Raw genomic sequence first — 13734 nt, forward strand, 5'->3', positions numbered from 1 at the left:
ACCATTATATAACAAGTAAGGGAACAAGGTTTAAAGCCCAGTCTTCTAACTCCAAGTCATTATCTATTTCATTCTACCCAGCTGATTGTCTCATCTGAGAGGTCCTCAACCCGAGTCAAAATGTTGCCTCACAAAGAATACAACTCTGTTGTTGTTTTTGGACTGGATCTGTAATGACATTAGTAGAGGGAATTGCTAGGGGCGAAATTCCCTTTACCCATGTAGGTCAGCATATGATCTGCAATTGACAGTCTTAGAAGTTGGCTGAAGCACAGAGAAATTAACTGACTTGAATGATAAGATAAGTTAAAAGATCTGAATCTTCAAAGGAGAGGCAACAAGAGAGACAGTTCTGAGCTCCAAAGAACCCATTTTCAGCAAAATAAATTCCAATAACAGAAAAAAGAAAAGGCATGTTAAGTTTTTTGCTAGGACCATTTGAATGTAGCACTTCTGCCCTCAGTTGTCGGGCCATTTTCCTGAGGGACAGTCCTGTGAAGCTACAGGCTATGTAGGCAAAAAGAGGTGCAATAATGATAGACTGAGAGAAGGCTAAGCCACGGCACCAGGTACCTACAGGACTGAGAAAGGATTTTCTTGGATGGTTAGAGGACTTTGAAATATGTTGTCATGAGAGACAAACTTTTGAATGGGGAGACCTTGGAGCTGCAAACATGCAGAGAACTGGTCTCTGATATGTTCCTTGATTTTCAGTGCTTATAACCCTAGAGATTTACTGAGAATCGACTTCTCTCTTAGATTGGTCTGAGTTGAGACTTTATCTCAGTCTGCTGAAAAGCCTTTTTTACTTTTTACCTAGACATGGTATTTATAATATCTGGTGTTTGGAATTTGGAGAGAGCAAAGCTGGTAAGAATAAGCTAAGTACTGAGTATGATCAGGGAAAGTGATGTTTGTCTTGGGCTCCAAAGAATTTTAGCCCTGCACTACCAATATTCAAAGTCTGATGGATAAATATAATTGTAAGCCAATATTCTTCTTGGGGATGGGTGAGGAAAGGAGCAAGCACCCCACCATGACCCTCCTTCCACTTCTTCCAAAGCAGAAACTGAGGTCTCCCTTGGAGAGTGGTCAGCCAAATTTCAGATCAGATAGCTAACCGAGCCACATGAGAATCAAGCTGTTTTTATGTAATTAGATAGCAACCACTTACATAACATTTGGATACAGTTAATTATCTGGAATGGGAAAATCTATAAATGTTGCTTCTTCCTTTATTAAACAAAACCAGGTCAATTGCTTATTTTTTTTCAATTAAACAAAAGCTACAGGCTGTGTAGTTGAAAAGGAAATCCTTTGTGATCGGTCAAAAAGTCAAATCCACTATGATTCAGTGGCACTGACCTCCTTGCTATTCCTTGCATATCTGACTACATAACTCTAGGGACCTGCTCTGATGACAGAGATGTCACTCAGTCTCAACATATGGCAAGTAGATATATGTATTAACAAGTCCAAGAAGACTTGCAAGAACAAATGGTAGCATCAGATAGCAAGATGTTTAAAAAAAAGTGTATGATTCATTACCTAAATTAGTCAAATGTAACAGCACTGCTGAAATAAACAAGTGTGCTAAAATGGAAAAACTGGGTACCAGATGCTGGGTAAATGGACACAAGATAGAATTTGAGTAGCTACAGTGAAAGTACCATCTGCTGTGTCTTTCCTGCTTTACTTCACAGCTGTTCTGTGGAAAAGTGCCAATGACGGGTGGCAAGAAGGGTAGTACACTCCATAAAGAAAAGAGGAAGGAGCTTTGGATTTGATAGATATGGCACAGAACTGATAATTATCATGAAACTAACTATCTTGTAAAGAAATCATGTACTGAGAAAGGACATTCTAAAGACCTTAAGTCTGGATGCGAGAAAATAGATCTTCTGAAAAGGCTCTGCTACCACTTTCTCCGAATTATAAAGGTCAAGCCTGTGATTTCAGGGCTTCCCCAGTTGCCTGACAGAGTGGAATTGTTGAGAAGTGAAGCATATGTACCATTTCCAGGATTTATGTCAGTATGACCCAGTGGAAATAACAACTGACTTGGAGTGAGAAGACCTAGCTGCAGGGCTTATTTTAAATAGCTATGTAAAACTGCTTTATCATCATCATCATCATCATCATCTCATCATCATCATCATCATCGTGGTTGTTGTTGCTGTTATTATTATTAGGTAAATAATAGAGATGTAGCCTCTAAATGGAGACACCTGGGTTTCAGTTCCATCTGTGATAAGTCCTGGCTATGTGTGACTCTGGGCAAATTAGTCAACCTCTCATCAACCCAGTAAGGATGCCAATCTGTGTTGATGAGAGGAATTACCTCATTGGAAAACTCCCTATATGAATGAAATCATGTATAGCCTATTTGTACCAACAATATGCATGTATGCCATTACATTACTTTTATGCCACCAAGGTTATATTTGTATTTTTTTAGGCTGATAGAGCCAAAAGTTTATATTCTGCTGGCAAAGATTTTGAAATTCCTTCATTGCTTCCAATCTCCAGTGAAAAGTCAAAGTAGGACCTGAGTGGAACAATTTAAATCTTTATAGTTTTTCTCTTAGCCTATGTTCTTTCTCATCTGCAGTGATTTCTGGAACCTAATTCTCCCCTCCCCAACTTTTTTTTTTCCTTCTGAAATATCTCTGAATAGTAACAAAGAATTATTACTTTACCTTCTCTCTCTATGCGAATATGGAACCCATCAAAGGCAGTAGGTGGTTTGGGGGGCAACCAGTTCAATATCATTTGCACAGGGAAAAAAGATAAAGGCGCTGATGTTGCTTTCTCAATCAGGCTAACTGTATTATTATTTTTATCTTCCCTGGGAAGCACACTGACAAATTCATCTTCATTTTCTGGTGTTACAGTTTCACTATCCCACCAATATGGCTGGAGTGTTGTTTCCTCATCACTACTGTTAAAATCTGGCCACCCAGAAGAAGTGTTGGCTGAGGAAATTTCAGGAGGATCATCTGTAAAATGGAGCAGTTTCTCTTTTTCTATGAGATCTTGTGGCTTCAGGAATGATTCTTCTGGGAAACTTCCACTTTCTTCCTCCCAATTATTCTTGTTCAGGCTTACAATTCGGACTGAGATGTTTTGAGGTGGGAAAGGAGCTGGAGAGACAGAAATTTTATTTACAAACATATCTTACAATTCATTTCAATGAAAGAAACTCCAATTAATTATGAATTGATTAATAAAATGAATTAAATGTATTTGTGAGAAATACAACATGGAATGGGATCTTAAAACAAAGGTGAAGTCCAATTGTGTCTGAGCATACTTAAACTTTAATATTTTTCAAATATCCTGAAGTTTATAATCTGGTGACCACAATCACTGCAGATCTGTTAACATTTCATCAAACTCCTTCCATCTCAAGACATTAATTTGTGATAATATTTTTGTTCAAGTGGAAATTTAACCTTTTCCTTAGCAACATAATGTTGAAAAGGGTAAGATAATAAAAATTTTCCTATATCTTAATTTTAATATAGATATATTCCCCAGCTCCATGCCTTTCTTATAGAAAGTCTACACCAGTGATGGGCAAATTTTTTAAAGAGGGGGCCAAAGGAAAGGAAATGCTCATTTGTCAGTCTGTTTCTAAGGCAACTCTTTTGAAGTTTCATTGTATTGTATCCTACTCCTTGTATTCATCAGATTAGGAATAATGTCCCAAGGCCAGGTAGAATATTTCAGGGCCCCCACCCCCACATCTGGCCTGCAGCCCATAGTTTGCCCATCACTGGTCTACACCATATATTATTGGGGCAACAAACTTTAGAATGGAGTTAAAATCAAAGTTTAAAAAGGTAAATGCCTCAAGAGGAACTTTTTAATATAACTTGTCACAAATGTTTACTTCTTAATACCAGATAATTCAGTTTATATATATAACAAGTCAAATCTCATGTTCATATTCAAAACTTCTGGAGGATCAATAACACGAGGTTGAGATGAAATTTCCAATCTGGTCTAGTATAAACAAATGCCTTATCCCACCCAGTTTTATGGCAAATACTACTGGAAGAAACTTGACTTGGTGTTATATTCCTAATTAAAAATTATTTTAAAAGATTTTACAACTTGATGAAACACAAAACTGACTTTGGAATTATGAGAAATGCACACTTTTCTGGAAGAATACTGCACAAGGGGATGCAAGTAGAAGTCCAGATTTTTATAGACTCAATGGATGAATGGTTTGCAAGGGATCTTAGAAACTACCTAGTTGGACACCTTCATTTTATAAATGAAGAAACTATAGCCAAGGAAATGAGTTTCCTAGTATAAAGTCATGCAACTAGTTAGTTACAGAGCCAGGACTATAATACACATCATCTCACTAGATGAACTTGAGATCATAATGCAAGAAAATAAATTTATATCACAGGAGTAACAGATACTTGATGATAACCATAACATCCATGACGAATACAGATCCAGAAGGGAACATTTGGTTCAAAAAAGAAAGAAAAAGAACAGCAAAAAGTGGGAGAAAGTGGGGCAATAACATTATTTAAGAAGCTATACTTTTTTTGAGGAAAGAAAGGAACTGGAGTAGGGAAACATGGCATAAAGCATTTGGATAAAAATGATGGAAGCAGAAACATTAGTGATATAATCAGAGTATAATGCATATGATCTGAAAAGAAAGAACTGGAAGAAGGGTTTGGGAATCAAATCACAATCCTCATATAGAGATATGATATAAAAGTTATCATACTCTGAAATTACACAGGCATCTGCTGGAGTTGTCTCTCTGCCGAAATCATAGTAGATTATAATTTCTTGATTTGCCTTCATGATAATTATATTCCTCAAAAAAAGGAGGAACTTAAAAAGAAGAAATTCTATTCTGACTTTGATTGTCACCAGCAAGGAGAAGCTGAATTCTTAGGGAACCTTAGGTTGAAAGGCGTTATTACTCTATCCTAGAATTTGTGATTCAGAAGTAAAGCAGGTTACATACATCTTAGATTTTGAGGAGTATAGATTTCAAAGGATTCATAGTGATATCCCCTGAACTAAAATTTCACAGGAAAAAAACAATCCAGGAGGATTGGGAAAGTATCAAGAATGAAATTCTGAAAACATATACAACAAAAAAAAGTTTTTGTTTTTTTTTTTAATGAGGAAGAAAAGGGGGTAGTTGCCTATGGATGCTAATATGGAAACTCACTAGCCAACTTAGATTATTTAAAAGATTACTACATCAGGGTGAATCAAAGGCACACAAGAAAGGAAGAATATAGAAGAATTATTAAAATTTAATAGGGGGGACAGCTGGGTAGCTCAGTGGATTGAGAGCCAGGCCTAGAGATGGGAGGTCCTAAGTTCAAATCCGGCCTCAGACACTTTCCAGCTGTGTGACCTTGGGCAAGTCACTTGACCCCCATTGCCTACCCTTACCACTCTTCCACCTATAAGTCAATACACAGAAGTTAAGGGTTTAAAAATTAAAAAAAAATTAATAGGACCTGAAATCTGTGAGGAAATCTAAGGATTTTTTACAAAGCTGATTTTTAAAATGATTTTAAAAGCTCCATTTTAGAAAAGAAGAGTATGGGTTATGAGTTAGCAGAGCCAATGATAATTTGCAAAATGAGGAAAGTAAAACTATTCTAATTTTGCTTCTGTTTTCTCTCCTAATGAGACTGATACTTGTATTGGAAATTATAGAAAGATGGCATATGGACAGTTGGATCCCAAAGCCATCAATGTCATTTTGGAAAGATGTTTCCACTACTTTCTTCTAGAATCTCTGCTTAAATTTTTTAGGCATGAGTTGGATGAATCTTGTCAAATCTGTAGTTGTCAGAAAGCTGGAAAGCATGACCAACATATGGAATTGCAGTCAAGAATCAAATATAACTCAACGTATAGAATATTGGGCCAAATCTGAGATGATTATATTTAATAGGAATAAACATAAAGTCTCTTATACTTGGGTTCTAAAGAATCAACTTCACAAGTAGGCAAAAGGGGCTATTCAGCTAGACAACACTTTGTCTAAATAGCGTGTTTTTTGTTTTATTTTGTTGTGGATTGCAGGCTCTATATGAGTCAATAGTTTTATATGGCATTCAAGAAACTGCTCTTTGATACACAAAAAAACAACATCATGCAGGAATAGGAGGATGATGGTTTTGTGTTTTGGTTTGGTTATACCCCACCTTGAATAATGAATTTAGTACTGAGCACTAGGAGGCAGCTAGAGGGCTCAGTGGACAGAGTACTGGTTCTAGAATTCCCCTAAGAAAATAATTTAACCTATATTTGTCATAAGCCACTAGACAAGGAAATGCCAAACTACTCCAGTATCTTTGTCAAAAAAACCCCAAAAAACTATGAACCCTATAGTCGATGGGGCCATGAAGGGGGTCAGACGGGACTAAATAACAACAGCAATTAGGTTTGGGGGCATCTAGGTAACAGTTGGTATAGCACTGTGTCTGAAGTCAGAAAGACCTAAGTTCAAATCTGGCCTGAGACATTTAATAGCTCTATGACCCTGTGAGTTATTTAATCCCGTTTGCCTCAGTTTTCTCATCTCTAAACTGAACTGGCAAAAAAATGGCAGACCGTCACAATATCTTTGCCAAGAAAACCCCAAATGGAGACATGAAGAGTCAGACACAACTGAAATGACTTAAACAACAACAACAAATCTGAGTGCCATCAATTAGAAAGGCTTTTAATAAATTGGAGAGAATAAAGAGAAGAGCAATCAGGATGGTGAAAGACTTCATATTTGTTCTATTTAAGAATCAGTTAAAGAAACTAGAAATGTTTAATTTGGAGAAGAGAAGACTGGGGTGTGAGAGAGGTAGTAGGATGCCTATAAAAGTTTTCTTGTAGTATTTGAAGGGCTATCACCTGGAAGATTTATTCTGCTTGGCAACTGGAAAGAACCAGGAGCAATGGGGTGGGAGGAGGGTCAGGAGGTGTGGGAAGCCAATAAGAGAATAGATAAAAATCTGAAACTCCTCTTTTGACCCCTTTTGTGATCCTTGTGATTTCTTGTTGAAAAGTATTGTGGCCTTATTGAAAAGCTTTAAGTTCCTAGTAAACCAGCATTTAAAAGGTTAACAATTCTTATTCTTTGGTCAGAAATGCAGCCAAGACTGAAACCTTAGTTAGCTGGGGCATTTGCCCCTGAGAAAAGTATTCTCAGTCTTGGCTTGGTGATAACAAATATAGCTGAAAGTCCAGCTTGGTTCTAATCTTCTTCTAAGAAGGCTTCTAAGCCTGTGGTATTGTCCATGTTAAAAATTCAGCTCTGTGTAGTTGTGGGAAACTATCCTTGTGCTTTTGGGTGAAAGAGAGTTTGAATTTCTTATATAATAAACTTGTGACTCAATGGCACTTCGGAGAAGCAGCTATGAGTTAACAGTCAAAATTGTCTCCCATGCCCGTTATTTCCTTATCAACCAAGCGGTCCTTATCAGATTATCAGAGATGATAAATAGATCTCGAGAGGGAGGGATTGCAAAGAGGTAAATTTAATTGTTACATTAGGAAAAATGTTCCAACTATTAGAGCTATTCAAAAGAGTAGCTTGGAAGGTAATGAGTCTTCCCTCCTTAGGGGACTTCAAGCAAAAATAACCATAAACAGAATATGTATGTAGAATAAAAGGAATAGCCATGATATCAAGAGGATTCTTTTTCAGATACAGGTTGGAATAAATGGCCATCAAAGTCCCTTCCAACTCTGAAAATCTGTGATTTTGTGATTTTGTTTCTCCCAGTCCAAAGCTTATTCTCCTACGTCAGACCTCTTCCCTTTTTAATGCAAACTATGAGTTAATTATTTGGATAAAATTGCCTCTTATTGTCTAGCCTATAGTTGATGAGGAAAAAAATCCATGGAATAAAAAAGTGGACTAATGTACAAATAAGTATGACTTTAATTTATCCTTTCATTCATTATATGTTCATATATATTTATGAAATACAGTTAGGACTAAATTATTTTAATAACGCATTAAATATTCTTTCATTCAAAGTCCAATTTTTCTATCTTGAAAATGATCTATATAAAACATTTTCTTTCCTATTCAAGGTAGGAGCACCCTTTGGGAAACAGTGTAATGAATAGCTTCCTTTTTTTTTTTAATTTTAAACCCTTAACTTCTGTGTATTGACTTATAGGTGGAAGAGTGGTAAGGGTAGGCAATGGGGGTCAAGTGACTTGCCCAGGGTCACACAGCTGGGAAGTGTCTGAGGCGGATTTGAACCTAGGACCTCCCGTCTCTAGGCCTGGCTCTCAATTCACTGAGCTACCCAGCTGCCCCCAATAGCTTGCTTTTATTCTTAAATTTCCTAATAATATTTTATTCTTTATTCTCATTGTGTTCTTTATTCTTAGACACAAGTAAAGTGGGCATGTGATCATTTAAAACTTTATATGTCTGCTATATATTAGTTTGCTCTTATTTAAAATTTCCTTGGAATATACTATGCTCCTTTTAAATTAATAGAAAATATTTGTTAGAATGCTACATAAATATTAGTACAATAATTCCCAAATACTACTAGGACAGAATTCATATAAAACACAAGTAGAAACTCTGTGAAGAAAATGTACATTAATATCATGTATTGTGCATACTTCATAATTTATCATTTTGCATTTCTGCAAACTCACCTGTTCTGTGCTGTTTGGGTTCGTGACTTACACCACTGTATTCTACCAGGGTGCTTTTGTTGAACGTTGCCTCAGATACTAGCTGAAAGGTGATATTACTATAACATATCCCAGGCAGCCAGTGATTAAAAACGGTTTTACCTTTAAAAAAATCTGTAGAGACAAAAATACATCACCTTTTAAATTTGACACTCAAAAGAGACTTTCAAAATGTCAGCACAAGTGAACACCATTTAGGAAAATACTTGTCAGAGGTTATCTAGCAGAGGAAGAGGTCCAGACATAGATGGCCAGAAGGCTATGTAGAGATAGATGGTAGGGCATTTAAAATTCCCCACATGGAATTCCTATGAAGGCAGAAAAAAAGATTCCTATAAATCTTTAGACTACATGAATTTGAATCAACAATTAATAAGCAGACTGTGCTAAATAAATAAAGCAGCTGTAAAATTTCCTTCAAGTTAAAAACTCAAGGGTTTTATTTTTTAAATTACTTCAGATCTTAGTGACTTGCAATTATGTAGGAGTTATATATATTGCAGCTCACATTTTAAAACTAGCCTACTGGCAGGCAGTTTACCCACGAATAGAGGGAAAATAGATTTGGAATTTTAAAAACTAAGCTATTTATTATTATTATTATTATTGTCAAAATACTAAAAATTGCTTTCAAGTGTCTAGAATATAAATACGAAAGGGTTTACTCTCAGTGCTAAGCACAATGCCTGGTACATAGTAGGGACTTAATAAATGCTTGTTGATTTGACTTGAATCATACTCTGTTCAGAAGAACAGAGAGTGTGGCAGAAAAGCACTGTGAGTTTCCGTATGAGTATATCCTTTTAATACACAATGCTTCTCTATCATTACCATTTTCTATTCTCTTTCTTTTGAATAAAGCATAATACCCTTTCAAACATATTCTCTCCACAAGAATGTTAATTCTTGTCCAGAGAATGTTTCTACCGAGCCTCAGTTTTACCTATGAGTTCAGATTTATTTCCTTGCATTAAGATCTCCATTGACCTTGTTTTTCACCTATATGTTGTGGTTACATAGATAAATATCTGAGGCCATTTTTCTCTTCTTGATTATTGTCTTCTGTCAACTGCTGCTCCTTTCTACTGATATACTTCTGGTGCCATATCTACTCTTTTTTTGGTTATCTGTCTAGCAAACATATGTAGGCAGTTTTCTCCTTCCCCATCTATCTTTTATTTTATATTTTATATTTTATCTTATATTTTAAAGCTTTCTTGATCAAATTTTAAACCATGGTTAAGAAATCCAAATCTCATTTGAAGACCTCTTCTTAGCCTAAATCTTCCTTAACTTTTATTTTTTATTTACTTCCTCAATCTGCTCCATTTTTCAAATAACAGTATTTAAAGTTACGAAATTCATTGATTTGCTCCTAAAGTCTTAATCTCTGCCCAGGAATTCATAATCCCTATAGGAACACTCTTTAGCCTCCTTGAAGGGCATGTCTTTTGTCCTCAAATGAATCACCACAGGTGAGTAGAGAAGGTAGAAGAATCCTCTGTTCTTCCCATCAGGTGGAAAAATGGGCATTTCTCCATCACTCATCAGGAAAATATCAACCTGGCATTTTCTAGTCTTTTCTTCTTGTGAGCTTTATTGTATGACCTCTTTCCTAGTGATCCTTGTATAAACACACACATGCACACACACATGCACATACATACATACACACGATCTCTTTACACATTCGATTCACATTTGACTTTTTGATCATCTTAACCAAAAATGTCAGTCAGATCAGAAAAGTAAGTCAAATAAAAGAGTAAGAGTTATTTAGAGTAAACTTAGCCATCTGATTAGTCACATAAAGAAACAAGGGTGACCAGAATATTATGATCTTAAGCATTTAAAGGATAATGATGAAATTCAGTTATATAAATTTAATTTCTTAGCCTCTGAGCAAAACATTAAAAGAGAGCACTCTTAGTCAACAACCAGAAGCTATCTTTTCTTATATCAATTATTTTGGGGTCTATTTGAGGACAAAGAACCTAGAAAGATTTGTTTGTGTGTGTTAGATGCCTCTCCTCCTCCAAGAAAAATATAATAGTTTTTCATGATAGCAATAGCTTGGACATTTCATATATTGAAAATAGGAGGTGCACATACAGATGTTAGCTAGACTCCATAACTCCCATGGGAAAATTCATTCTGATTACTTTATAGTCACAGTCCATTCAGAATATCTTTTTTCAGTGTTTTTTTTTTCATCGCCAGTAAAACTCCCTATTTCCAAAACAGTATTCTAATAGCATTTGAAAATATGAGGGGAAGAAAACCAAAGCTTTTTCATAGTTTTTTTAGCCAAGGCTAGGTAACTTTCTACTGTAGAATTCTTATTACATTGATAATGATATAACTGATACCAAATTATGCTACTTTCAACCTTTATTTTTCTTCTTACCTTTGTATAACATTGTCCGGAAGTCTTTGCCTTCCCAATAGCTTATGTTTACTCTTGTAAAAACATTGTACTTTTCTGGATAATGAATTTCAAATAGGACTCCTGTTTCAGGAGAAGGCTTATAGTCATAAATAGAAACGCTGGTGACGGGAAGAGGCTCTACAAGAAAAGAAAAATGAAAAAAAAAAGAAGCAAAAAGGGGGAGGGATAAAAGGGGAGAGGCCATAATAAAACACTGTATGAGAGGAACTACATTTACCAGAACCACCTTGAATATTATTATCTTCTATGAACACTGAAAACTTCGAAGGTTAGGAGGCAAATTTTATTCTTAATTAATATCACTTTAACTTTTATCATTTTAATTTTTTTAATCTTTCCTTATCTTTTGTACTTTGTTCTTGTCAAAGTGCTATCAGATCTTTTTTTTTTTTAAGGTCTTGGTTTTACTATTTCATCCAGGATGAGCATAGGCATTTGACTGGCACCTTTTTCTAACCTGGTCTAGTTCATCTCTCCTTAGGTACCCTGGGGCTCTCCATTCTTGGGTGCTCACCATATTAATGACAAATTTAGTGGCTTATCCCACTGCAGCTCAGAACTCCTGAGATCAAGAGATCTGCCAGTTTAAGCTATCCTATTAGCAGGGATTATAGATTTATAACATCACCACCTCATCTATTGTTTCATTTAAACCTTACAACCCTGTAAAACAGGAGGGATAGGTATTATTCTAAATGTACAAATGGAAAAATCAAGGTTCAGTAAAGTTAAATTACCTGAAAACTGTCCTAAAGTAATTTAGAAGCAAAGCCAAAGATTAGAATATAAATCTTTGCCAGGACTCTTTCCACCATACTACATGGAAATCACTTTAATGATGTACAAATAATGGAAACTAAACTTTTACTCTAAAGTCAAAGGTTTAAAGGAGCCTTCATTTTTTATTTGGCCTTTGACAGTTATTTCTCAAATGATCATAAGACAGGAATATTAGAGAAGCGATAGTTTATTAGTCTCTTTCTCTTGTACAAAAATGATATTTTCTTAATAATTTAGAATCACATAGTTTAACCTGCTCATCATCCATATGTGGAAACTGACATCTAGAATTAAGTCACTCTTCTTCCACTAAGATGCTAAATCTGAACAAAACATTTTATTAATTTCTTTGAATCATTAATATCCTTCAATGCTAATGTCAAGCACTACCTTCTACAAGAGACATTTATTGCAAGTTTCTCTATGCTTCTGCAATCTTCTAAAAAGCTAATTTAGATTGATTGATTTATTATAAACTTACATATGTATATACAGACTCCCCTGATAGAATGTAAGTTCCTTGAGAATATGGGGTACTTCATATTTTTTCCTTGGTAATTCCAGTGCCTAGCATAAAGGTGACATTTAATAAAATGCTTATTGATGAACTGATTGATTACATATGCTCTATTGTTGTTGTTGTTGATCCTTCATTTTTTGAAGAGGACCAGAAACATCATGGGATAACTTGCCTGTCTGAATTGGATTGATGTGCGACAGAGTCACAAAGTCATCAGCCTTGCTCTCTCTTCCAGAGTCACTAAAATCCAATGACAAAAGTCAAGATGGCCAGTGATGACTCAGCTGCTGTGGATGACCTTGGAGACTAATGTCTGACTATATTCTAAGCACTCTTCAGCTCCTGTTTCAGTTACCTTCATGGCAGTTAGAACAAATTGTTCCCACCTGTTCATTCTTTTGGGCTAGTCTTCACATGCTTGAGGTAGACATCCCCCTACATCATTGATGGATTTGAAGGCTGTTGGTTTTCCTTGACCTGATTTTAGCATGGCTGCCCAGAAGAATTTACTGGGCTGTGGTTGCTAGGCATACTACAGCTTCTTGGAGCCACAGGTGAGAGTTGGGTACAGGTAGATATCAAAAGTGGACGAATCTCTCTCAAAAGGCACATACCAGAGGTGCTAGTCTTCCCTGCACATCCTATACAGAATATGCACCATATGAAAAAAGTTATCTCACTCAGACTCTATTCCAAAGTTGATTTCCATTCTCTCATGCTAATTAAAAGTAAGAGAACTTCTACAAAGTAAAATTGAATTTTCTTATTTAAAAAAACTAATTTTCTGGCTTAGTTTTAATTCTAAGACAGGTGAGTCACAAGGGCTAGGCAATGGGGGTTAAATGATTTGCCCCGGGTCACACAGCTAAGAAGTGTCCAAGGTCATATTTGAACCTAGGACCTCCTGACTCCAAGCCTGGCACTCTAGGCACTGTGTTATCTAGCTGCCGCAGATGAATTTACATATGCCAATTTAATTCCATAACATTTCTATAGAAATTTTTCAAATAATTTTAGTGAAGGTTAAATGTTGGTGGACTGTCTCATCATCTTTATAGACTGGCAGGGGCTAGGCATACTAATGTGGCATTGGTGGAGTTGTAAATTGGTCCCACTGTTATGTGAAACAATTTGTAGTTATACTTTAAAAAAATGCTGAAAGACATATCCTCTGATCCTGCAACACCACTATAATTTATATATCCCAAAGATGTCAAAATCAGAGAGAAATTCCTAATGTATGCAAAAATATTCAGAGCAG

The 13734-nt window shown here is 35.7% G+C and overlaps 1 protein-coding gene across 1 annotated transcript in view; it reads right to left on the reverse strand.

Annotated features, from left to right (window-relative positions):
* Nucleotides 1-13734, reverse strand: part of PTPRO (protein tyrosine phosphatase receptor type O) — a 146194-nt gene that overhangs the window by 101661 nt on the left and 30799 nt on the right. The window contains exons 3-5 of the mRNA XM_044679074.1: nucleotides 11132-11290; nucleotides 8686-8838; nucleotides 2700-3143 (exon numbers count right to left, since the gene is read on the reverse strand). Of these exons, the coding sequence (XP_044535009.1) occupies nucleotides 2700-3143; nucleotides 8686-8838; nucleotides 11132-11290 (756 nt within the window). The remainder of the gene's footprint in view (nucleotides 1-2699; nucleotides 3144-8685; nucleotides 8839-11131; nucleotides 11291-13734) is intronic.

This window comes from Gracilinanus agilis, chromosome 5 (assembly GCF_016433145.1).
Source record: "Gracilinanus agilis isolate LMUSP501 chromosome 5, AgileGrace, whole genome shotgun sequence".
NCBI classification, from domain to species: domain Eukaryota; kingdom Metazoa; phylum Chordata; class Mammalia; order Didelphimorphia; family Didelphidae; genus Gracilinanus; species Gracilinanus agilis.